This window comes from Osmerus eperlanus, chromosome 12, assembly GCF_963692335.1.
Source record: "Osmerus eperlanus chromosome 12, fOsmEpe2.1, whole genome shotgun sequence".
Lineage (NCBI taxonomy): Eukaryota > Metazoa > Chordata > Actinopteri > Osmeriformes > Osmeridae > Osmerus > Osmerus eperlanus.
The window spans coordinates 1,523,712-1,551,639 of record NC_085029.1 but is presented as its reverse complement, the minus strand read 5'-3'; the positions used below and the strand labels follow the sequence as shown (position 1 = coordinate 1,551,639).

The 27,928-nt window shown below is 42.7% G+C and overlaps 1 protein-coding gene across 1 annotated transcript; it reads left to right on the top strand.

Annotated features, from left to right (window-relative positions):
• Nucleotides 1-1,017: 1,017 nt before the first annotated feature.
• On the top strand, nt 1,018-23,443 carry LOC134031501 (uncharacterized). Its single transcript, XM_062475148.1, has 4 exons — nt 1,018-1,637; nt 8,115-8,268; nt 15,486-15,597; nt 22,952-23,443. The coding sequence occupies exons 1-4, from the start codon at nt 1,275-1,277 to the stop codon at nt 23,064-23,066; spliced, it is 744 nt and encodes a 247-aa protein (XP_062331132.1). The 5' UTR covers nt 1,018-1,274; the 3' UTR covers nt 23,067-23,443.
• Nucleotides 23,444-27,928: the final 4,485 nt, after the last annotated feature.

Genomic DNA, 27,928 nt, shown 5'->3' with positions numbered 1-27,928 from the left:
AATAAATCCCATTCTGATTCTGATTCTTTAGAAAAGCATCAGCTCTTTGCTTTGAAGAGTGGGGTTTTTAGAAGGCATGACAGGGATGTGTGTCCTCTCCCAGCAGGTGGCCTTCTGTGCTTCTCTCAGACGAAGCTCCTAGCTGGCCGTTGTCAACTTGTTGCAGTCATGTATAGATTCTGGCCATCCCGGCAATATATTTGGGATATGTTTCTTGTCATCGCGTACAACTTGCACAGTTAGTAAGAAAATGGGATAGAAAAATACCATGCAACATTGTTTTTCATTATATACACAGGGTTCTGAATGTAAATGTGTGTGCAGTGAGTTGCAAAAAAATCATAAAATTCAGAAAATGCTGCTTCCTTTAGAAACCAGCTGAGGTTTCCCTTATTGTTGGGAATCTATTAAATACATCAACATCTTCAGGCTTGCTATCCCCCTAGATACCATCACCTCATCTAGAAGCACGCATCAGTGCATCCATGCCACCCCAAATATGTTGCCACGCTTACTAACTTAAACCACTGCATATGAACCAAATTGAAGATTACATTTTTATTAAATGTAAGAGCAACATGATTCAAGTAAATCTAATTTGGTTGGTAACTAGAGAAAGATTAAAGAAGATTTAAATTGAATCCTGATTTGTGTTAAATTGAGGTTAAAATTACAGAGCAGCAGAAACAATAAATTTCTTGCTCCTGTATTTCATACAATTAAAAATCATAAAAAAAAAAAAATCATAGTTGATGTAACCCGTCTAATGAGGGGTTGATTACCATTGCCTTACTAGCAACACTTGCCTGACACTGATCAAGTACATTACTGCTTTGGCAGTCGCTTTACTCAAAATATTAGGCCTAACTGCCAACATCCAGCCAACAAGATGTGTACTGTATTGCTTATGCAAATACACGCTACTTTTGGCGTTGATTTACCCTTTAGCCACCTGCCTCTCTGACAAAACGCAAGAGTTAACAGAGAGTTTAGAGTAGGAAGTGACGCATCCGTTTTGAGGCGTGACTTAAGGTTGATTGAGTTTATGGTCAGCGTCGAGGAAAACGATTTGCGATTTTTCACAGGATCAGAGTGTAAATGATGCACCGATGCATGTTTTAACTCGTACCAGGAATTGTGAACGTGGATTATTATTATCTGCAGTTTTTCTTCAATTATGCTATATTACATGATTCCCGTTCTTAGCTTGCAACAGAAAAACGAAGGTCGAGGACAACATAATTAGAAGTATTGAGTTAACACTATCCACAATCATGGATATAACTTTTCTATTGCCAGCCATTCTGTTCACGCTTCTCGCAATTATTTTGGCTTCAAAGTTATTTCGTAACAACAGCTCATCGACTGAACCCAAAGCGGATAAAGCACAGTTGGTAAAAGGAGAGGTTAAAGCGGGATTAGAGGAATCGGGACGGTTGCTAAATGTGACGGAAAAACTGGTAAAGACCAACAAAGGGTTACCAGATGCCGATCAAACTAAATGCATGGAACATGAATCCACTGAAAGGATGAGTTGTGATGTTGCTGCGGATATTGGTGCAGTTTCGGAGAAAAAGCGTACCGCCACCGGAGTTGAAGTTGAAAGAAAAGAAGAGAGAGTGTCATCGGGTTTTACGGTAGGAGCCCTGCGCCCACATACTGCATTACAGTAGGCGATTAGTTCACCGAGGTTAAAGTTTGTTTCTTATTCTTAGCTCGGTGAATTGTCGGGTCCATCTTACATTTACATTACATTTACATTTATTCATTTAGCAGACGCTTTTATCCAAAGCGACTTCCAAGAGAGAGCTTTACAAAGTGCATAGGTCACTGATCATAACAACAAGATAGCCACAAAAACATTGCGAGTAGCCAAAACATGAAGCACACATTGTGAACAACCAAAGTAAGTGCCAAAGGGAAGAACCATAAGAGCATGTAGTTAAACAAGTTACAATTAAACAACATGAACCGCTATAAGTGCAACAGTGTAACATCTTAAATTCTTAAATAAAGTGTAACATCTTAAATCGCAAAACAACAAAAATGCTTCAACGTGTTACATTTTTCTTATCTTTTATCTGACCTTTTATGACCGAAACACTGTCAGTAGCCGTCTTGACAATCCGCGTTTCTTTGCCTGGATATAGGATTATGTACTATATAATTGTAACTATAGAATTAAAACACACTCAGTGTCATATAACAAACCTGATTTCAATGAATGGGTCTTTACAATCTAGCTCAGCAGAAGCCGGATAACGGCCATTCATTTGAATCAGGTGTATTATAGCAGGGAAACATCTAAACATGCAGGATCCCATGCCTCATATGGGGGTACCATGAGGACAAGAGTTGAGAACCTCTGCTTTGAGAGGCAGTTAGAACCGAAACTGTACTGTACTGTAGCTAGTGGTACGTGCCAGTGGAGCGAGTGGTACGTGACAGTGGCTAGTGGTATGTGCCAGTGGAGCGAGTGGTACGTGACAGTGGAGCTAGTGGTACGTGACAGTAGCTAGTGGTACATGCCAGTGCCTCTACTGGCACCTAGTGGTACGTGCCAGTGGAGCTAGTGGTACGTGCCAGTGGAGCTAGTGGTACGTGCCAGTGGAGCTAGTGGTACGTGCCAGTGGAGCTAGTGGTACGTGCCAGTGGAGCTAGTGGTACATGCCAGTGGAGCTAGTGGTACGTGCCAGTGGAGCTAGTGGTACGTGCCAGTGGAGCTAGTGGTACATGCCAGTGGAGCTAGTGGTACGTGCCAGTGGAGCTAGTGGTACATGCCAGTGGAGCTAGTGGTACGTGCCAGTGGACCTAGTGGTACGTGCCAGTGGAGCTAGTGGTACGTGCCAGTGGAGCTAGTGGTACATGCCAGTGGAGCTAGTGGTACGTGCCAGTGGAGCTAGTGGTACGTGCCAGTGGAGCTAGTGGTACATGCTAGTGGTACATGCCAGTGGAGCTAGTGGTACCTGACAGTAGCTAGTGGTACGTGACAGTGCCTCCGCTGGTACGTGACAGTTACTGTTCTGTTGATAGTGGTATGCAAGTGTCTCGTGGCAGTTGCATTGGGTGTCTTGCAGCTTTTGTTTACTGTCTTGTAACTGCCCCGCGGCCATTTTAGAATAGAATTGTTTAAGTATGTGTGGCGGCCTGCGGAAACCCGTGGATGTCGCGGCCGCTCATTGTTGGCTATAAGCCATAAAAGATCGAAAATCGTTTTCTGTCAAAATTGAGATTTTTGATGTTTTGTATCGTTAACACCCTAAACTTCATTGTAATGTACAAAAAGTATATGATTACTTATGAAAAACTATTAATTTCAACGGTTTTTGGACATGTCAGCTAGCAAGATTTTCAAGCCATGTCAAATCTAATGCTTTGTTTGCCTGCTCTTTTGAGTGCTGCAGCAGCCCATAACAACTGATCAATGAAATAACTCGCTGAGAAGTTATTAATGTAGCCTATACTTAATCACAACGTCATTACGAACAAAAGGATTTTCTCCCATATCACTTTTTGACACAGGTCGACTTTAAAATGATGTAACTTCAGTTGTGATAAAGATATCTGAGTGATTTAAACAGATTTGTATCCAGGAGAGTTTGTAGTTTCCAATATGTATAATACCCAGAAAGTACATTTGCAATCATAGGGTGTCATTAATTGACAAGGTTCTTCATATGAAAATAATGAACTATTATTAACAACTATATTTACTCAGAGTATCGAAATGCAAATGTAGGCTACCTATATTGACTTCAGTTATTACAATTAATGATATACGCCACTAGGAGGCGCTGATAACGATGTGCATTAGAGACGAGAGTCTACAACGGTGGCTCATGTGCACGCTTAAATTCAGTTACTCTAAGTAAAATCATTTGTTACTAATTCATTACGTGTGTACAAGTCTGCTTTACATTACAGTCACACAATTACACTATATTCAATATAATGTTTAAATCGACTACTTTGTATGGTGAGCTTGTAGTGAGACATCAAAAGTATGGTTTGGAGTCTGTTAGCACGAACAGTTTAACTTATTTTTTTAACTAAAAGTTTATAGCCTGTTCTCCTATTCTAAAATGGCCACGGGGGATACACGATAGTAAACAAAAGCTGCAAGACACCCAATGCAACTGCCACGACACACTTGCATAACACTATCAACAGAACAGTAACTGTCATGTACCAGCGGAGGCGCTGTCACGTACCACTCGCTCCACTGTCACGTACCACTCGCTACAGTACAGTACAGTTTCGGTTCTAACCGCTACTGTCTGCTTTAGACGATTAAAATACAGTCCATAATTTAATATAATGGGTATAATTACAATATGCCACTCAAATGGCACCTGCTATGTGATGTTAGGCAATAGGTATAGTGTAAGTGTTTTAGCCCGTAGGTGTTTCTTAATGAAAGATGATCTTAAACATGCTACACAGGCAGGCCCTAATCCATCTCAGAAATTATATTTAGGGATGCATTTAAAGGGAAACGTCGAAACACATAATTGACACGTTATGTTTGGAAAATAAGCCCATAATGACTCCTGGAACCAGGGACAAACTTCCCAACGTGAGATTCCCGTACATAGCACCCCACCTCCAACACGCAGACGTGACACCTGGAGCACAGAATCCTGTTTTTTTGGGTTGTGCTCAATATAATCAATGGATGTATGCTGACTGTTATAGCTGTTGCCTGTGAGGCGTCCTGTAGAGATAGCACCCTAGCTGTGACTGACCTCAGTGTGACGTCCAGTCACCTGCTTAATAAAGAATTATGTAAGGCTAATATATGGCTAATATATATGTATATTCTGTGCAAAGAATATACATATATTGAAAATGTAGCATGGGTTTTAATTAAGTCCAGAAACACTTTACATTAACTACCATGCATGGCAATACTTATAGTGACAACATTCTTGTTACTATAAATTACTTAATAAAGGTCAATCACTCAAGTGAAACTTGGTATGGGGTAGGTTGGGCTATTCAGGATGAATAATAAAGTTATGGAGTTTATATCAAGCATGCAAACAGGCAGGTCAGGGGTAAAAAAGGTGAGAAGGATACGGCGAACCCCCGACCCTATAGTGGGGTCTGGGGGCATGGTCCTGCGGAAGAAAATGTATTACATTTTAAAGTTAAACGCATCAATCTGGTGCACTTTGAGAGCAAAATTAAGAGGCTAGATCTAAGTAGAATGTGTGCTCTTGTAAACAATGTAATGTTCTTTTAACTATAGAAATATTTTGTATAGCATACATCATAAAATTAAATAAACAGGATTACCTGAACTACTTTCTTTTCTATAAGTCAAAAACATTACTTACTGTAAAGCTAACACACATCCAATAGACCTCATTTTTAATATTGTATTAAAATTGTTTCTACTAGATGATTTAAGATGGGTCTGTAAACCTCTCCCCACTCTGCCTCTGATTGGCTGTGAGGTTAGGCATTAGGAGTGACGATTGGTTCCAGAGCCATTTGTAAAGTTGCGAAGCACGGGTAAAATGCTGTTGGCCACGGCCACGACCCCCCCCCACCCACACACACACACAAATATTTTCTCATCGGATCTGCACAAATCACAAAGGTTACCTATTTTGGTTTCAAAAAGGTGAGTCTCACCTAAAGGTGAGGAGTTTGCATGCCTGTTATATACATTTATCAGTGAGCTAAGTAGGGACAGAGTAACACCAGCCAAGAAATGGGACTCAGTGAACTTGAAACCAAACTATTTTAATATGGACGAGTGTGGCAATTACCTCAACTAGCTTTTATAGCCCTTCACTCCTCTGGGGCTGGGGTACCCACAACTTAATGATGTGAGGGGCATCACTTGGAGCAAAGTGAATATGCCTTGATACCCTAACAGGGAGGGGCATCACTCAGAGAAAAGTGAATATGCCTTGATACCCTATCAGGGAGTATAAACTCAGGCGGTTGATTAAGACTTGCTAAAAAGTTTTTTTGTGACAACATAAGGATTAGCATGTCCTTTGTAAACATTTTGGGCTGATTCATGAAAGGTGGATAAGAATGTCATAATTCACACATTTCCCCAATCATACCCATGGCTTTTACATGTTGCTTGGGGTTATTAAGAGAGGAGCTAATGCTCCAAGTATGGCATGTATGTTTACCGCTGCAAAGGGGATTATTTATTTTTTTGACTGCCACTGTACCATGTCAATAGCCATTTTGTATATTTTCCACATATTGTTGATTTCATGTAGAATGGGGGTTAGCTTGGACACAAACATTTATCATCTGCTTAATTTATCTGAAATGCTTTGATCAAAGAAACAATAGGCCAAACAAGCTTGACCACCACAGGGATGAGAACTGTCCACTGTGGGTTGGCTGTACGCAGCTGTTGCTGCCGTACCTACAGTAACATGGACTCATTCCATTGACAGTGTTTGCTTGACTGGTTACTGACTGGTTACTGGTTCAACAGAAGATCTACTTCCTCTGCAGGCTTCACTTGTACGTGCTGTAGTTGAGAACTTTTTGTGCTACAGCATCTTACCTTGGTTTAACATCATCTTTATGTAGCTGAAAGGCAATACTTTTTTCATGTATGCTTCATGTAGAGCAGTGTTTCTCAAACTTTTTCAGACCAAGGACCACTTAGCCAATAAAAAAAAAACTTGCGGACCATCTAACTAAATAGTATATCCCCGGAAAAACAGGCCTCCTACCCAGACCTGGCGCCATACAGTTATTAGTGGCACATGATTTTCACGGGTGGGAACTCTTATTTTACATACCGGTAGGCTAGTTATAGATATGACGAGATTCTAGTTGGCCAAATCCGCTGGTTTAACTAATTTTTCACCAATCGAATGAGATTTCCCTGGTTTCGTCATCATCAGGGATACGTCGTATGAAGTCTCTGTAGTCATCGCATTTTCCCCGGCTAAAAAAAACTGTGAGGGCTCCTTCGTCATCCGTTTCTTTAGTTCATCACGTTTTCTCTCAAACAATCCTATAGGTTTCCCCATGTAGCCTACTCCTTGTGCTTACTCTCAAAGGTTTAGCAGGTTTCATACATTCGTTTGCTAACGATTCATAGCACAAAACACAATGTGGTTTAGGATCCTCTTCGTCCCCAGTCCAAAAAATCCAAATTGTATGTACTCCCTGTGTTAGTTTCACCTTAACAGTTGATTTTTCATGTTCAGGCCAAGGCAAACTAGCACTATTAGCATCCAAGGGCTCCACGATCGCCACTGCGGCTGAACCATCTCGCCGTGGCACCTTCTCCTTGTCTGTGTCATTTAATTTTCTCTTCATTGTCCCTGTCTTAAGCCACCAATCCATTACCTTGTTAATAGATTAGGCTACGTAAGGGATAATGTATTCCGCTAATTACGATTTCCGCCAAGAAAATTTTTTTTCTTCACACATAGAACTTTACATTTTCAGGTGTTGCGTAGCAACCCATTACTTGATGACTTCAAATCAACAGAACTTTTTGGAACGTTTTCGTTTATTTTCTGAAAACTGGGCCTGCCACCAGCACTCAAATGTCTCGTACTCTCCATAAACATTAAAATTTACGGTAAAATCTTCCATGTTATTGATAATTTTTTCCCCCGCAAGGTGTTACCAAATTGCTACAGTTATCAATGACAGTTACAGTTAGATACAAATTACCACAACATTCCGTTACGTTAAATGACCGGACTACTTGCGGAATTATATGAAAGTGTGAAGTAGAAGCACAAAACCCGTTGTCAATGACAGCGGTCAATATATTTTCGCATCGGTGAATATCAAGAAATTACAGACCTGTGAACGTTGGGGTGGCCCATTCAAATCAACAGAACTTTTTGGAACATTCTGAAGAGCCGTATAGTAATCTTTAATAGATTAGGCTACTACTTACTGTGTTCTCTTCGTTCCGAGTTGTATGTTAGAAATGTCTCAATAATTTACTTGTGGCGTCGCGGACCACTAGGGGGCACTGGCGGACCACCAGTGGTCCGCGGACCACACTTTGAGAACAACTGATGTAGAGTATGATAGGCGTCTATTTGTTAGGTATCTTTAAGAATGTATGTATACATTGTCATTATTTGGTCTTATTTTGCAAGGACGTTTTGGGAACAGCTGTTACTGAAGAGATGAATGACCCGACTTCAAGTCCAGGAAGCGAACATGGAATGATGGGGTTCCCCAGCTCAGTGTCTCGGCTGGGCACTCCCAGCTACCCTCAAACAAGAACCACAGAGAGCCTAGATGACTGGGGTAAGTTAAGAAGAATTTTTGTCTAGAAATGGGACAAATCCGATCTAATATCGTATCGGATGCCAATTCTAACGTAATTCACTCGTCGGAGATCGGACTGACGGCGCCGATCCAACATCCGATCCAATGGGTAATTTTTTATTTGGTGGTAAATCTTAGTTCTTTTTGCCCCTGCTGGATAAAAGCCTTTAAAGAAATTTGATGTACAAGAGCCTTTTCAAGGCGTTCTGACATATCCTAGGGAGGGTGCTGTCTGAAGTACTCTCCTGAGATGGGCTAGCTAGTACCTACTACCTACCTGCTAGTAACTACTGTTAGATACTCGTGTTCTTTAGGGACATCTAATCTGAAGCTCTGATTGGCACCGCCCAGACCCCCACCCCTCGCCCCTCGGCTTGAAGCAACGGCCCCGGTGGATGGTGGTATTGCATTTACGGTTAGGCACCCGGCTCTTCCGTTCGTTTTTATTCTATTAACTCCAGTCAACATTTACAAAACTATCTCCCCCAATAATGTTTGTTCGATTCTCAAACCTGGCTCATACTACTAGCTTTTTCATAGAATTTTTTTTCCTGATTTTTGCTAAGTTTGAAACCAATCCGAAATGGGTAAACTAGCACCCCATTTATTTGCTTACGTCAAGAAGTTGCGTGGAAACGTGCTCGCGGATACAAGCACGTTGTATCCGCTCGGGGACGAGCACAAAAGGGAACATCAGCAAATCGCTGATTTACCTGAGCTGAATGAGAACATGAGAAAGGACTTGATAATGTACAGTTGCACACATACATTACGGTTGTTTGTAGAGTTTATTTCCATTATTTTAAAGCAGATTTAACCATTTTGTAATGAACGCATATTATGCTCATGGCATGACAAACGTAATTATAGCCCAATATAATTAGTTATAATATCGTGGCATGTGAGTCAGATGGCTGAGCGGTTAGGGAGTCGGGCTATTAATCAGAAGGTTGTTGGTTCGATTCCCGGCCGTGCAAAAATGACATTGTGTCCTTGGGCAAGGCACTTCACCCTACTTGCCTCGGGGAGAATGTCTGTACTTACTGTAAGTCGCTCTGGATAAGAGCGTCTGCTAAATGACTAAATGTAAATGTAACCGTAGTAATAGTAAGCAACACTCATCATCATTATAATAGTAACATAGGTAGCCTATAGGCTTAATTAAGCTTGCTTTGCCGAGCTAGAACAACGACGGAGCCAGATATTCAAGTTTACAGTTTCTTTAATCCGACACAATATTTAACCCTGTAAGACCCCTTGTTGTAATATTACAATGTCACCTTTAGTTGTCCAAAAAACAATTTTTTTTGAAAGACCACATTGTCATAGACATTGGGTCTTATTGTATTGCCTTGCAATGCCATTGGATACTAAATGTGTACATACATCTGGCTATAAGGCCATGAACTCATTCCACCAGCCAACTTTCCTGGAAGCGAATCTCCTTGTTTAATTGGACTGGATATATCAACATTCAAGTAAATTCCATGAAATAATTTTTTGGGTGATTGTTAGAATATGTAGTTCATGTAAATACTAAGTTATTGTGGAATTCATGCATCACATTTGATTTTCAGTTTGTTTTGTCTTTGTTGTAAATTTACAACGTTGGGTCAAAATTGTAGCTAAAATAGCAATTGCACCTTGCACTCTACATGGAGACATTACACTTCTCGAATGTTCAGATACAGGATAAATACTTACAGAAATATAATGTATTTGATGATTCACACTTTACAAATGGGTCATTTGTTATACTTTTCTGTTTAGACCAGATTGTAATACTTTGGCTCTCGACGAAGGCGGTCGCACTTTTTTTCTCTCCCTCACCTTCCCTGCTTGGCTTCTATCGTATTGTCTTGTGTATATACTCGAGAGACTCTCTCCGCATCACTCTCCGAAGCAAGAAGCATGGAATTGATTAGCTGGTCTCTCAACGCAATTGACACCATCTTCTCGAAGAGAAGCTCGGGTTTGGGGGAACCTAACTGTCCTGACGGGACGTTCGCAGCTGCGTACATTAATTAAAGACATAAGTAAGTATGTTAGTTATTTACTCATGCTTTGTAACGGTAATGTAAATGGTTTGTTCACCATTTGCTAATGCTTTCTATACCAGCTCATGTACCACTAACACCTTTTAAACTACTGGTTTGCAACTATATTAACAAGCTGTCTATAAAGTATGATAATGCAGTTATCAAACACCCTATGAATTGTATTATGAATAAATTCCATAATATTTAAGTGTTTATTAATGATCAACATAGTGTTTAATAATAAGCTTATTAACTATTTAATAATGTATTGTTAATGTTTCAAAATGTTTTATAAAGGATTAACTAACTATTAGTTAACACTTTGTAAATGCCAAAAAGTGTTGACTTATTATAAAGTGTTACCCATTAAGCAGTCAAACTAAAAACACGAAGCAAAAAGAACTCCGTATAGGCCCTGCAAGTATAATACTACAGTACCAATAGTATTGATTTTCGTGAAGTTCACACGTGCTTCTTGATCGGACTTGTACCACATTCTGACAGTTTTCTGCAATGCCTTAGCTCCAGCTCACAAGCTTGCGACTGGTTGTCGCAAAGTATGATGAGTACAGCTAACTGCAAGCGTGCACGAGTCTCGGAGCTAGGAAAGGGGGGGGGGGTGCTCAACATTTAATAGCCAATTCCCTGGCAAACACGTATATCATATTCTCATGTAGGTTAGTGCATGTAAACCAGCAGACACTATTTTAAAATAAATTCCTGCATTAAAATTATGTATCATGACAGTTTGTATGATTTGAAATGGTCATTTATTATCACGCTAACATTTACCAATTATCACGGCAAACAATTACGCTGCACTGAACTGTAAGTAAAGTACAAAAAAGTTAAAATAACGAAACCTGTAATTATTACTTGTGAACAAATATCATTCACGTCTTACTAAGACATAAGACGTGTTTGGATCCGTCTTTGGATCTTTTTTCACGTGACTTGCATAGGCTCAGTACTGGTAGCTAGAGGAAACAGAAATTATTCGTTCATTTCCCGCGAAAGTGAACGAGGCAAACAAATCAATTTCTGTTTCTCTTCTGAGCCTATGCAGGTCACGTGAAAAATGATCCAAAGATCCGTATCCGAAGACCCAGTCAAAATGAACGAATAATTTCTCTTTTATCTAGCTACAGTACTGAGTCTATGCAGGTCACGTGAAAAAGGATCCAAAGACTCGTACCCGGCAGATGAACGAATCGTTCACCTCCCGACCGAGTCCTCGGATCAATGTTTCGTTCCTCTGCCAACCGAGTCCTCGGATCAATGTTTCGTTCCTCTGCCGGGTACGAGTCTTTGGATCCTTTTTCACGTTACTTGCATAGTCTCAGTACTGGTAGCTAGAGGAAACAGAAATGATTCGTTCATTTCCCGACTGGGTCTTTGTACGAGTCTTTGGATCCTTTTTCACGTGACCTGCATTGGTTTAGTAGAGGAAACAGTTACCTCTCCCGATGCGCGGCCACAAGAAAATGAACGAATCTCTCTTTGAGAGGACTCGTTACTCCCGAGTCCTTGTAAGGATTCGTTCAAAATGAACGAATTGTTCATGAACGACACATCACTACTTTTCATAGAAATGAATGGGGACTCTATCTTGGAAGACAAAAGTAGCTGCCTCTAGTAATATAACTCTATGGCACCGCCGTGAGTCAGAGATAGCTAACAGCACTAAGGACGACGAGTATGGCGAGTGTTGGTGACCCATGAGAGATAGAGGACCCGCCGGCCTCTTTAAGATTGCAAGTTTGGGAAAACTTTGGTTTCCCATTCAGTTACATAGGGTTGCCACCCGTCCCTTAATCAGAATCAGAATGGGTTTTTATTCGCCATGAAAGTTTGCACAGACAAGGAATTTACTTTGGCAGGAAGGGCCTACCGAGGCAGCCATTATCGGCGCCAACTAGAAGGTTTCAGCATAACATGAGGAGAGGGGAAGGGGGAAAAAAGGCAACCCCCAGACTATGTTCCCAGAGGAGTACAGTGTGGGAACAGGCAAAAAACACCTCAGCACATAAGCACAGACATTGTACATTACAGAAACACATGACTTGCAACGGGGAGGGGGGGGGATAGACAGCAGCATCTGGACCTGCAGCCATAGTAGGCGCTGGTCACAGACCCGCCAGCCACCCTGGGGGAATAAGCAGGCGAAGGCGTTGGATGGGGGAAGGGGTGTGATAGCATATCTGTAGTAGATGAAAATTAGTGTATGAGTGTGCCTGGGTTGGCGCCTTCGCCTAGGCCACAATCAGTCAGATTCTCAGTTCGCAGATAGTATTGCCATGGAGACATCCTTGGTCATGACCCAAGACAGAGACGCAATCCACAGGTGTCTGTGGGAGGGGGAAGGGAAGAGACTACAGAGAGTCTCACTGCAGCGCTCTCCAGGGGAGTTGTTGTTCCAGCAACGGCCTTGGCCAAGGCCTGAGCTGGTTACGGGGCCGAAAGCAGATAAGATTGGGGTAGTTGTTTGGTCGAGTAGGCGCCTTCAATTCCACGTCTACTCATCATTATGGCCTCCCAAGTCGGTTCACTTTCCTTTGCGGAGCTAGCTTCTCCATGATGTTATCTAAATTGCGTTCAACGCGTTGTAATGTCACAGTCTGAGTGCCACCAGCTCTGCCCACCGCATCAATCATGTCGGGCAGCCTTACGGGGCTTTTGACAGCTGCAGCCGTTTCTTTAATTTTCCGATATACCAGGCCAGCGCCCAATCCAATCAGTAGAAAGCCTGTAATCATGGTTCCGAATAGAACGATGTCTTCAACGTCCTTCACGGAAAGCGCCGCTAGGCACACGACACGCCACTTATCCCACGCGTCCATCGAGTACCCAGCTGCGAACGTCCCGTCAGGACAGTTAGGTTCCCCCAAACCCGAGCTTCTCTTCGAGAAGATGGTGTCAATTGTGTTGAGAGACCAGCTAATCAATTCCATGCTGCCTTTTAAAATACGGATTTGTCCCATATTTGAGAATAAAATAGCGCGTCCCGTTTTGAATCAATACGGGACGAGGTTTGTCCCGTATTTTCAGAGTTTTCTTCAACGCAGTATCCCATGCAAATCATCCCACCCGCATTCTGTGAAGACTCGTCCTATTCTACCCCTGATTGGGTAATACTCGCTGCCATCGTTGGTTTGATCGGTTTGTGTCAGGTTCATGGCCAATTAGAGTCAGAGGAGGGCGGGTCTCTTGGTGGAGAGTCGATTTGAAAGAATGCTCCAGATACCCCCCGCGTAACAAGAAGTACACTTATAAAAGGAAGTAGGCTTGACATGCTCTGGCAGGGTAGGCCAAAATTCAAACGTAAAAATGTTTATTAAATCATTTTATTGAATAAACTTTATATATGCAATATGTGTGTTATTCAAATTGTTTAGACGTTACGATGACAAATGTAGCAGTTACGCATAATCAAATACAACAACAAAAAGTAGAATAAGCAGTGCTTTTACTGTCCGTTCACTTCGGATGACAAGCGAAAAACTCACTTGCGCACTTCGATCCTGTATTCTTCAACATGTAAGTTGAAAAGCACAACTCTGCTGTGCCTTTGCACGTAAATATGTTACGCCAGTAATCACCTACATTACGTATCAAACATGGGCCAATTAAAATTTAGATATTACTGGACATTTGTGCAGCTAACGTCATTACACCAGCTACATTGTAAGTGTAATCCCCGCAAAATTCAAGTCAAAATGACAGCAGCGGTGTCTGCCGATATCACAGAATTTAGGAATTTCTCCAAGCTCGATTTTATTCAAAAAATAAGTTAATAGCAAGAGATAGGTCTACGCCAGACTTTGATGGACTACTGCAGCAAAAGGGACAACATGTTTTCGATCATTTTAAACAGACTGGTACAGTATGGAAGAAAAGATTGGCTAAGTGGCTGTGCTAACAGTCAGCGGATGTAGCGTTAGGCTACTGCTTGTACTGTTTACTGCGTTTACTGTTTTGACATATTAGCCTAACAATAAATTAGGTAATCTGGCTTTCATAACTCAGTGCCTAGCCTCTTACTGACATCACCGCACGTCACTGGTTGTGGGGTATGTGAGTGGAAATACATCTAACATGCTAACGCACATAACGCATCTGGCGTGTGCTAAATGACGACAAATATTGGACGCCATCACCCAGGTGTGCCAATCACTGAAACGAGACAAAAAAACCTGTCCAACTTCTCCTCCCTACAGTGCTTAACCAGCCATTAGATACACATACAAATAAGGCAAAAAAAATCACTGACGCAATCGGAATTTACATGTCATCTTCAATGCGCCCGTATTCACTCGTAGAGGAACCTGGTTTGTTTTGCTTTTCCCTCCGTTGTACCGAACTCGTACCGAACCGTGATGTCTGAACCGCGGTATGAACCAAACCGTGACTTCAGTGTACCGTTCCACCCCTAATTACGAGTAATCATTATTCCCACATTTACTTTCTGCAGTCTGACTACAGAACGGTCATCTGCGTCGCCAATTCCCACTGTCTCCAAAATGTGCGTAGGCTTACGCATGGGTCAGAGTTTGTGTGGAGGTGGCATTAGGACGTATTAAATGTTTGCACTTGGAAGAAAATGCAGTCCCAGTTACCACTGTCTTAGTCGACAGACTGGCTGAGTCTGGTGCCAACAGCTCTAACTGATAAGGCTCTGGACCATCAACTGAAGGGGAGAGATCCTCAACATCATACCACCTTTCAGTTGCAAATATTGGATTTCTTACTATCACTATCACTTGTTTCTATTTTGAACCAGCGTTTTTTGTCAAAGTGTTGTTTACAGCATTTAATCTACCCCAGAAAGAAATATCAATTCGAAAATCCTTTAAAAATTGTTTTTGGAAGGGGTGGTCTATGGTTGAAACGTGAGTGTTAAGTTACATTTGTTTCCATCTTTATGCCCAGAAGAGAAGAGCAGCTGTTTTTAGATTAATCAGAAGAAGGTGCTATTGTCTTGGACAAGTTTCAGGAGTATTGGCAAGGGAGATTGCTGATAGTGTGTTAATTGATTTCCTAATGACAATTGATCCAAACCTGAACCAACAAAATAAATGTGGTTTATTTTCACTTTGTCTCCACAAAGAGGAAGTAAATTCCCACGATTTGATTTTTTCCTCTCCCCTTTCTAAGAAGATGTGGAAGATGTAGGTCCAAGCAGTCAATCCCTTAAATATGCCCCCGGAACGCTGCGGACCAGTCCGCTGGAGAAGATGATGACCAGAGAGGAGCTGGAGGAAGAGCAGAGGTCAGTGCTTAACTAAATGTCAAGATACAAGAAACTGCTTATTTCTTTGCATCCTCTCTGCCTGCTTCTTTTTCCAAATTCTCCAAAAAAGTTAAGAGTGAAATAACAAACAATTGAGTAGTTAACTCACTCACTCTTGGACTGTACTGACTGGGATATGTTCACGACTGCTTACCAATAGTCTGGATGAACTCACAGAGGCTGTGACATACATCAGCTTCTGTGAGGACTGCTGTATTCCAACATGCACCAGGGTGAACTTCAACAACGACAAGCCCTGGCCTCAACCAAGAAGGTTGAGGTCAGAGAAGGAGAAAGCTTTTATGAGTGGGGACAGAGACAGATTCAAGGAGTCGAAGAACAGGTTTAGCAAGGCGGTGAGATAGGCTAAACGACTGTACTCGGAGAGACTGAAGCGCCAGTTCTCTGCTAACGACTCTGCTTCTGTCTGGAGAGGGCTCAGGCAGATTACCAACTACAAGCCCAGAGCCCCCCACTCCACTAACGACTCCCGCCTGGCCAACGACCTGAACGAGTTCTACTGTAGATTTGAAAGACAATTGGACTGTCCTGATCTATCCCCTCCCACCCAAGAGGCCTCCCCCTCCCCCCCTCTACAGTGACGACTCTCTCCATTGAGGAGAGTGAAGTTAACAGACTTTTCAAGAGGCAGAAACCCCGCAAAGCAGCTGGGCCAGACTCTGTCTCTCGTGCCACCCTCAAGCACTGCGCTGACCAGCTGTCTCCGGTGTTTACCAACATCTTTAACACCTCCCTAGAGACATGCCATGTGCCAGCCTGTCTCAAGTCCTCCACCATCATCCCTGTGCCCAAAAAGCCAAGGCCAACAGGACTCAATGACTACAGACCCGTCGCCCTGACCTCTGTGGTTATGAAGTCTTTTGAGCGCCTTGTGCTGGCACACCTCAAATCCATTACCGACCCTTTCCTGGACCCACTGCAGTTTGCCAACAGAGCCAACAGATCTGTGGATGACGCCGTTAACATGGCCCTCCACTTCACCCTACAGCACCTGGACTCCCCAGCATCCTACGCCAGGATCCTGTTTGTGGATTTCAGCTCTGCCTTCAACACCATCATCCCCACCCTGCTTCAGGAAAAGCTCTCCTAGCTGAACGTGCCCGACTCCACCTGCAGGTGGATCACAGACTTCCTGGAAGCAGGGCGGGGATGCAGACTTCCTCTGACTCCCGGTCCATCAGCACCGGATCTCCTCAGAGCTGCGTCCTTTCCCCTCTGCTCTTCTCCCTGTACACCAACAGTTGCACCTCCAGTCATCCGTCTGTCAAACTTCTGAAGTTTGCGGACGACACCACCCTCATTGGGCTCATCTCTGACGGGGACGAGTCTGATCATAGGTGGGAATCTGACAACCTGGTGACTTGGTGCAGCCAGAACAACTTAGAGCTCAATGCTCTTAAGACAGTGGAGATGGTTGTGGACTTCAGGAAGAATACAGCCCCACTCACCCCCATCACCCTGTGCGACTCCCCAGTCAACACTGTGGAGTCCTTCAGCTTCCTGGGCACCATCCTCTCCCAGGACCTCAAGTGGGAACTGAACATCAGCTCCCTCACCAAGAAAGCACAACAGAGGATGTACTTCCTACAGCTGAAGAAATTCAACCTGCCAAAGACAATGATGGTGCACTTCTACACAGCCATTATTGAGTCCATCCTCACATCTTCCATCACCATCTGGTACGCTGCTGCCACTGCCAAGGACAAGAGCAGACTGCAGCGTATCATCCGCACTGCTGAGAAGGTGATCGGCTGCAATCTGCCTACCCTCGAGGACCTGCACACCTCGAGGACCCTGAGGCGAGCGAGGAAGATTGTGGCAGACCCCTCCCACCCTGGCCACTCCCTGTTCCAGCTACTCCCCTCCGGCAGAAGGCTGCGGTCCATCAGGACCAAAACCTCACGCCATAAGACATTTACATTTAGTCATTTAGCAGACGCTCTTATCCAGAGCGACTTACAGTAAGTACAGTAAGTACAGGGACATTCCCCCCAAGGCAAGTAGGGTGAAGTGCCTTGCCCAAGGACACAATGTCAGTTGGCATGACCGGGAATCGAACTGGCAACCTTCGGATTACCAGCCCGATTCCCTCACCGCTCAGCCACCTGACTCCCTAAGAACAGTTTCTTTCCATCTGCTACTGGCCTCTGTTGTAGAAAAAACATCACACTGCTGTAATTATGACGATGGAGAAATGATCATGGTTTATATGATTGATATAGAACCACTTAATCACCTTTTTTACTTTTATACGCTATATTATTGAAAACCAGATGCAAAGCTGTTGATGGATTAGAATTGCCACTAAAACATGGCCAAATGTGGAAGTCCAGATACATGGGGTTTGAGTGCCAGAGAGAAAAGAATGTGTGTAGGCCTCTCCCATGAAGGACTACATAGCCCAGATATTGAGAACTACAACCGCCTGATGTCAGGGGACAGATTTATGTCCTTAGACTCAGTGTCCCTGTGCAGCTGGGCTGCATGGCCCCACGTGGGCCTTGGAAAGAGAAAGTAGAGGAAAAGTACTGGCAATGTACATTTTGTGACCATTGACCAACCAGGCGTGAAATACATAAATGCATCTGTGACCAGAGATAATGTACCAATGACAAAAGATCTCAAAATAATGGAAAGCAGATATATAGACAAATGTCCGGAGAAAAAGTTAGTCTGATCTCGAGACCACACTCACGTTTGTTGGAATCGTTCCTCTGTGTTGGATTCTAATAAACACTTTGCATCTTACTTTGCTGCCTTTTCCGTGCTGTTTTAAAAACTTGGATATTGGATGAAAACTTGGATATTGGATACAAATTTGGATTATTGTACTTCGACAACTCTTCAACAAGGCCATTGACTCCCATTGACATTCATTCATTATTTAACCCAGTATCTGATTGCACTATGTTGACCACTCATGCTGCTCATTCTTATTCTTATTTTTATATATATTTTATTTTATATTTAAATTGTTTTATTCTTAGATTGTTTAGTTCTTAGGAATAGTTAAACTTCTGTACCTTTACTTAATTTAAGATTCATATATGGTTAGTGTTTGCACCTCCCTGCCACAGTAAATTCTGTGTTTGTATAACATACATGGCGAATAAACCGAATTCTGATTCTGAAATGTTTGACCAGAGCAAGTGTAGTAGTGCCACAAATTACAACTTTTTCACATAAAAAATTACATTTTTATTAGTAAATCTGAGTGTAAAAGGGGATATCAAGAGTATACATGACAAGTGGTAATTAAGCACTAAATGCAATGAAAAGGAGGGTGGGAGTGGTTTAAAATATAAAAAATAATTTAATATACAGTATAATCAAGTAGGCCTTTTGCGTAGTTCTGCAATTTTAACAAAAAAGTAATGTACAGTAGTTTCTGACTGACTGCCCATCCTGTCATAGATGTTAAGAACCAGCCCTGCTGCCGAAACAAAACCAGCACATTTGATTGTATCAGTACACAATTGTTGTGCATTATATCCTATAGGCTAGGAAAGCAACCAAAAAAAAAAAAAAAAATTATTCAATTTCAGTTCAGATTTAGAGACTTTACGTGTACTCTGCTTATATACAGTTAGGTCCATAAATATTTGGACATTGACACAATTTTCATCATTTTGGCTCTGTATACCACCACAATGGATTTGAAATGAAACAATCAAGATGTGCTTTAAGTGCAGACTTTCAGCTTTAATTTCAGGGTATTTACATCCAAATCAGGTGAACGGTGTAGGAATTACAATACATTTTATGTGCCCCCCCCTTTTTAAGGGACCAAAAGTAATTGGACAATTGGCTGCTCAGCTGTTCCATGGCCAGGTGTATGTTATTCCCTCATGGGAGTTTGTTATTTCATTGACAAGGAGCAGATAAAAGGTCTAGAGTTCATTTCAAGTATGGTATTTGTGTTTGGAATCTGTTGCTGTCAACTCTCAATATGAAGTCCAAAGAGCTGTCACCATCAGTGAAGCAAGCCATCGTTAGGCTGAAAAATCAAAACAAACCTATCAGAGAGATAGCAAAAACATTAGGTGTGGCCAAATCAACTGTTTGGTACATTCTTAAAAAGAAAGAACGCACTGGTGAGCTCAGCAACACCAAAAGACCCGGAAGACCACGGAAAACAACTGTGGTGGATGACAGAAGAATTCTTTCCCTGGTGAAGAAAAACCCCTTCACAACAGTTGGCCAGATCAAGAACACTCTCCAGGAGGTAGGCGTATCTGTGTCAAAGTCAAAAATTAAGAGAAGACTTCACCAGAGTAAATACAGAGGGTTCACCACAAGATGTAAACCATTGGTGAGTCTCAAAAACAGGAAGACCAGATTAGAGTTTGCCAAAAAACATCTAAAAGAGCCTGTACAGTTCTGGAACAACATCCTATGGACAGATGAGACCAAGATCAACTTGTACCAGAATGATGGGAAGAGAAGAGTATGGAGAAGGGAAGGAACTGCTCATGATCCAAAGCATACCACCTCATCAGTGAAGCATGGTGGAGGTAGTGTTATGGCGTGGGCATGTATGGCTGCCAATGGAACTGGTTCCCTTGTATTTATCGATGATGTGACTGCTGACAAAAGCAGTAGGATGAATTCTGAAGTGTTTCTGGCAATTTTATCTGCTCAGATTCAGCCAAATGCTTCAGAACTCATAGGACGGCGCTTCACAGTGCAGATGGACAATGACCCGAAGCATACTGCGAAAGCAACCAAAGAGTTTTTTAAGGCAAAGAAATGGAATGTTCTGCAATGGCCAAGTCAATCACCTGACCTAAATCCAATTGAGCATGCATTTCACTTGCTAAAGACAAAACTGAAGGGAAAATGCCCCAAGAACAAGCAGGAACTGAAGACAGTTGCAGTAGAGGCCTGGCAGAGCATCACCAGGGACAAAACCCAGCGTCTGGTGATGTCTATGGGTTCCAGACTTCAGGCTGTCATTGACTGCAAAGGATTTGCAACCAAGTATTAAAAGTGACAATTAGATTTATGATTGTTAGTTTGTCCAATTATTTTTGGTCCCTTAAAAAGGGGGGGGGGGGCACATATAAAATGTGTTGTAATTCCTACACCGTTCACCTGATTTGGATGTAAATACCCTGAAATTAAAGCTGAAAGTCTGCACTTAAAGCACATCTTGATTGTTTCATTTCAAATCCATTGTGGTGGTATACAGAGCCAAAATGATGAAAATTGTGTCAATGTCCAAATATTTATGGACCTAACTGTAGTTCAGTAAGAATAAAGGACCCAGGCTCCCTAGTGGCTCATCAGGTCATACCTGTCTCTCTCTCTCTCTCTCTCTCTCTCTCTCTCTCTCTCTCTCTCTCTCTGTCTCTGTCTCTGTCTCTGTCTCTGTCTCTGTCTCTGTCTCTGTCTCTCTCTCTCTCTCTCTCTCTCTCTCTGTCTCTCTCTCTGTCTCTGTCTCTCTCTCTCTCTCTCTCTCTCTCTCTCTCTGTCTCTGTCTCTCTCTCTCTCTCTCTCTCTCTCTGTCTCTCTCTCTGTCTCTGTCTCTGTCTCTCTCTCTCTCTCTCTCTGTCTCTCTGTCTCTCTGTCTCTGTCTCTCTGTCTCTGTCTCTGTCTCTCTCTCTCTCTCTCTCTCTCTCTCTCTCTCTCTCTCTCTCTCTCTCTCTCTCTCTGTCTCTGTCTCTGTCTCTGTCTCTGTCTCTGTCTCTGTCTCTGTCTCTCTCTCTCTCTCTCTCTCTCTCTCTCTCTCTCTCTCTCTCTCTCTCTCTCTCTCTCTCTCTCTCTCTCTCTCTCTCTCTCTCTCTCTCTCTCTCTCTCTCTCTCTCTCTCTCTGTCTCTGTCTCTGTCTCTGTCTCTGTCTCTGTCTCTGTCTCTGTCTCTGTCTCTGTCTCTGTCTCTGTCTCTGTCTCTGTCTCTGTCTCTGTCTCTGTCTCTGTCTCTGTCTCTGTCTCTGTCTCTGTCTCTGTCTCTCTCTCTCTCTCTCTCTCTCTCTCTCTCTCTCTCTCTCTCTCTCTCTCTCTCTGTCTCTGTCTCTGTCTCTGTCTCTGTCTCTGTCTCTGTCTCTGTCTCTGTCTCTGTCTCTGTCTCTGTCTCTGTCTCTGTCTCTGTCTCTGTCTCTGTCTCTGTCTCTGTCTCTGTCTCTGTCTCTGTCTCTGTCTCTGTCTCTGTCTCTGTCTCTGTCTCTGTCTCTGTCTCTGTCTCTGTCTCTGTCTCTGTCTCTGTCTCTCTCTCTGTCTCTGTCTCTGTCTCTGTCTCTGTCTCTCTGTCTCTCTGTCTCTCTGTCTCTCTCTGTCTCTGTCTCTGTCTCTGTCTCTGTCTCTGTCTCTCTCTCTGTCTCTGTCTCTGTCTCTGTCTCTGTCTCTGTCTCTGTCTCTGTCTCTCTCTCTGTCTCTCTCTCTGTCTCTCTCTCTGTCTCTGTCTCTCTCTGTCTCTCTCTGTCTCTCTCTGTCTCTGTCTCTGTCTCTCTCTCTCTCTGTCTCTGTCTCTCTCTCTCTCTGTCTCTCTCTCTCTCTCTCTGTCTCTCTCTCTCTCTCTCTCTGTCTCTGTCTCTCTCTGTCTCTCTCTGTCTCTGTCTCTGTCTCTCTCTCTCTCTGTCTCTCTCTCTCTCTCTGTCTCTCTCTGTCTGTGTGTCTCTGTCTGAATCTCCTCTCTTGACAAATGCATTTGCTTCAACTTGGCCACACTAATCGACTGAGTTCTTACATGGATCCTTTCATCATCGCTACGTTCTATAATGGTTACTAGGTCTTTAAGATGAGTTATTCCTAATGCTCAGATCTATATATTGTTGCAGGAAGTGTATTCTGAAAATCACTGATGTTCTACAATACTTGAAATCCTCAATTAACTTCTTCAGCTTATTAACAACAAGAGTTGATAAAATATTTTTCCATTGGTTAGCACATCTACTTTCTCATCAGAATAGGTATTAATCGTTAAAGTAGTTTACACAACAAGGAACTTACTTTGGTGGGCAGGTGCAAACAGTAAACAATCTTTAGAAAAGTGTTTATAGTCCTTAAATATTAAAGTAAGAAATTGTGGCAGCAGCGTTCATTGTGGAACCAGTGGTAGTAAAAGAAAATGATGGTTTAGTTTAGCCTTGTTTGCTTTTCCTTATCAGAGTTGAGCTGTACATTGAGCTTCACCATTAACTTTGAATAACCTTTAGTGTGATTGTTAGTAGGTACCTCTTAAATAAATCTCTTTGTTGTGGAGTTATTGTTGGGACCACAGGTGCCCACTGATTCTGTGATCTCTAATGCTGAGCTGCTGTATGGGTCATCACAAAAATTTCACATAAATAAACATCCTCATCTCTTGGTCCAAGGGTGCAACGGGAACAGCTGGCAGCCATTTTCCAGCTGCTGAAAGAAAACAAAGAAACGTTTGGTGAGGTGTCGGAAGGAGACATGCAGGAGCAGCTCAAACTCTACTCTATCTGAGACACTCCAACTACACGAAAGGGTTTCTAACAACTCCACCAGCTCTTAAAAAAATCCATTATACCCACCCACTGTAGCTAAATATGAGGTCTTCACTGACTACCAGAGTTAAGTTTTCCTGGTCAAATGCTTTAGTATAATTTTGGGAACCCTTATTCTAAACCTATATAAACACAAAGACAAGACCTCCATCTTCCTCCACCATTTGGTTCTCCACAGATCTCTTGTACATATAATCCACAGCCTACTGTTGCAACACTAAGATTATCTGTGTGCACTGTATTAAAGCATTGTAATCATGTACTTTGTTTTATGGGTGAATGAATGTAATAAACAGTTCTATTTATTAAAGTAAATGTTGGCTAGTAATCTGATAATTGCTGTAGTAAGTTGTGGTTTGTGCGGCGCAGACATTGCCTGTTTTATGCATATTAGCAGACTCATATCTCTGACCATAAAAATGACATATCAGCAGGTTGCAACAAGGCTTTTAAGCATTGTCTACCTGTTAAAGCAACATAGACCAGTTAGTAGTCAAACATCATTAGTATGAAGACAGAATCTTACTAAGGAAAACAAAATGGTCCAAGATGTAAAATAACTGATCCATATAATAGCAACACACACAAATAGTTTGTTGCTGTTAGATATATTTTATGTGTGGCAACTGAGTGTGATCAATAACTTTAGAGTAGATAGTGTGATAGTGGTCATCTTTGAAACATTTGTCAATCTACTGTCTCTTTGGCCAATGCTCAAAGATGCTGTAAAGAAAATTCCATGATTTGCTTCTCAGTACATTAAATACATGTGAAATGAGTTGCTGAAAGCATGTGCAAAGTTCTAAAACTTTGTCGCACTGAAATGTGGAGTTAGACCGTTAAACAGTTTCTTACCCGTTTTCAGCTAAGGTTTTGTATAGGCAAATGTACTATACTTGTCTGTGTTTTTTTTCATTCTAATTTGGATGGGTAGTTCACACATTTTTCTGTGGTGTGATGAACTTAAAACTCATTTTCAATTCCACTTTACAGCAACTTTAAATGCTCCAGTGTGCGATTAACTTAATGGAATGCATATCATCATTACAGATAAGCAGAGTGCGAATTATACAATGACAATCGGGGGGGTCAACTTCTTCTCCAGGGCGTGTATCGACCCCCCCGACCTGTTGTTTTTACTTCTTTTGGGAGGGTCCAAGTCTTAATTACCGGGGTCAGACCCCCCCCTCCCCCCCAAAAACGTAATTCGCACCCTGCAGATAAGGTAAAAATGTATTTGTTAGCTGAGGCACGTCGGCCCCTGAATGCCCTAAATAACCAATCAGGTGCCTGACGGTACAAGCAGGCGTTGTGTGAAAAGGAACAAGTAACTAAGAAGAGACTAAGACAGTAATCTCAATTCTCAGAGGGCTGAGGTGAAAATTAAGCAACCTAGAGTTAAACAAATATATTTAGGGAGAAACTGATCATCCCCATAGATGGCTGAGTCTAGAAACACGTGTGAGGATTTAGCATGGCTGTCAGTGCATGTCTGGCATCGCCAGAACACCTGAGCAAAGCCAGGTCGGATGACCGCTGAGTCTCCCCTCATCACAAAGCATGAGAACGTTTGGAGGGACAGAGTCAGGAACGTCTTCTACACAGGTATGTACTCAGTACTTCTATTACTGTATAGTACAACTTTTGTCAATGTGAAACTTCTTGTTACTTGAAATGCAAAACCACTTATAAGTATGTGTATAAAGTCTTCAACTGACTATTTCAGTCAGGAGAGACCTGGGATGAGTAAAGTGATGTTTATTTACAGAGACGATAAATGTACTACAAGTGTTTGGAGCTTAAACCCAATGGGGAATTAAATGATCAAAGGGCGTCTGCCCAGCACCCGAAGAGGAATCCCCAAAAGTACAAGGTCCGAGAAAACAAAACGTAATCACCGACCGGAGGGAACCATGACGACGCTGAGCGAATAGGCAAACACGAATTAGAAAAAGAAAAGAGATGCCGACCGTAGGCGCTCAGCACCGATCGGCGCCACTATAATAACTACATGACAATGCAACAAAATAGGTCCTAAAACCCATACATACCCTGGCCAGGAGATGGCAAGGCAACGGACAATCCCGTTGGACCAGTCCTATACCAACGACGGCCAGAGGATAGCGATGCAATGTGAATGTACGCTACAGCCTGCCAAGGCTAGCCGACAGCATGCCCTAAAGTGCAATAGCCAGTGAAAGCCAGAAGACCGACGCCCACTTGTGTTTATGTGATAACCTGTGTTGCTGGAGGACCGATGCCCTCTGAATGTATGCAATGGCCTCCATGCAAAAGGCCTGGTGATATCCACCAGCAACGGAGAGGGCATCGATGCCTGCGGACAGAGGAAGCAGTTTACGCAAGACACAAAACGTTGCCACCAGTTATATGCAAATGCTCACTGAGGGCAATCATTTCTTAATAACTGGCAATCATTTCATAAGCTCTACTGCTTAGGCTAATTAATTTTTTACTCAAAAAGGCTATAGCCTATATTTTGCGCTAGCCTTTTGTTTTGTGGCTCAGAGCACTGATATTTAAATGTACAGTGCATTATGTACAGTGCATAATATACTAACCCCTTTGGGTTAGAATATTAGACTACATGATCAAAATTGGCCAACTATGGACATTTCACAAACCACATAATAAACATAATGTATAAATATGAAAGTGACTCTATTCAATATTTTGCCTAATGTAGCCTACACATAGGCCTACCAACATTTGACAAGCATATCATGGCAAACTATTCAGTCTAATCCAAAATTATGCCCCGGGGATGAACGCAACCAACGGGGATGAACGCAACCATAGCCTATAAGCACAGAGCATGCAAGGAGAGTGGAGTCTCAATGCTTATACCTTGCGGGCAGATATGCATTACATTTACATTACATTTATGCATTTAGCAAACGCTTTTATCCAAAGCGACTTCCAAGAGAGAGTTTTACAAAAGTGCATAGGTCACTGATCATAACAACGCGATAGCCCCAAATATTGCGGGTAGCCAAACATGATGCATACTTTGTGAAAACCAAGTAAGTCCCAAAGGGAAGAACAGTAAGAGCATGTAGTTAAACAAGTTACAATTTAACAGCAAGAACCTTAAAAGTGCAAGAGTGTACCTGTGGAAAAAACAAAGCAACCAACAATAATATATTTCACGGTGAGTACAATAGTTTTAAGAAAGTTACAACAAACCAACAAGTCTCTCAGTAAGAGACATTGTGATCTTGGAGGAAACCAACATCAGGTCCAGCCAATCATCCCTAAGTGCCGTTGTACTCCCGGAACAAGTGCGTCTTGAGCCTTTTCTTGAAGGTGGGGAGAGAGTCAGTGTCCCTGATGGAGGTGGGGGGCCTGACAGGAGAAGAGCTTGTGTTGGGACCGGGCGCTGTTGAGCGGTGGGACCACCAGACGGTTGTCAGAAGAAGACCGTAGTTGGCGGGTGGGGGTGTAAGTCTGGAGGAGAGACTTGATGTAGTCGGGTGCAGTCCTGTTCACCGCTCGGAAGGTCAGTACCAGGATCTTGAATCTGGTACGGGCCGTGATGGGAAGCCAGTGGAGGGAGATGAGGAGCGGGGTAACATGGGAGCGTCTGGGTAGATTGAAGACCAGACGGGCTGCCGCATTCTGAATCCTCTGGAGAGGGCGGGTTGCGCATGCTGGCAGACCGGCGAGCAGCGAGTTGCAGTAGTCCAACTTTGAGAGGACAAGTGCATTTAGGGTTTGAATGAGGTTGTAAATAAGTGATGGGGTTAAGATCAGGAGACTGTGCCAATCAGTCCACTACTCTCAGTTTATGCACCTGTCTGTTTCTTTGCCCGCAAATGTTTTTCCTTCCAAATGTGACTTTTTCTTTGCATTTATACCCATAAGGCCAGCACCCCTGACTCTCCTTTCTTCTGTTGTACATGAAACTGGTGAGCAGGTAGAATTCAATGTCGGCTGAGGACATTCTCAAACTGAGACACTGTCCTCTTGTTTAGTTTGACATCTGGGCCTTCCACATCTCTTTCTGTCCTTATTAGAGCCAGCTACCTTTTGTCTTTGAAGACTGTAGTGTACACCTTTGGAGGAAATCTTTGCATAGTCTTCATTCCTCAAACCAATGACTGACTGATGACTTTCTAGAGAGAGCTGTCTCTTTTTAGCTATTTCTAAACTAATATTTAACTTACATTTACTTTATTGACGCGGCACTCCATTGCATACTGTGGCGACTCACAAATACAAGACAATGTGAAGCTTCAAGATCCTGTAAAGTAAATTCCATGTTTTGCTTCTAAGTACATTATATAGGTGTGAAATGAGTTCCTGAAAGCATGTGCAAAGCGCTAAAACTTTGTCGCACTGAAATGTGGAGTTAGACCGAAGAACAGTTTCTCTTCTGTTTTCAGATCAGGTTTTAATGGGTGGAGCCAAAAAATGCCCTATCTACGTCATTTCGCCCCATCTACGTCAGATCACTGAATGTCTCCTCCTGCTATACTGTTATTGTAGCTTACATCAGCTAGCTAGCTAGCTTCAGGATGTCTCCCACCACCCGCAACTGCATCTTCCCTGGATGCAAGAACTCCAGCTGCGCTGCAACGCCATTTAAGTTCCCTGTTGATAATGAAAGGAAAAATAGGTGGATAGATTTTGTGAAGAGCCACGCTCATGGAAAGCTTCGGATAAACTCCAACAGCCGCCTCTGCGCCACTGACCATTTCACGGCAGACAGTTTTAACATGGACCAGAGACAGACGGGGTTCACCAACGCACGGCTTCTCTTGCAGCGCGGAGCCGTACCGAGCATCGCCCCCCCGGCCGTTC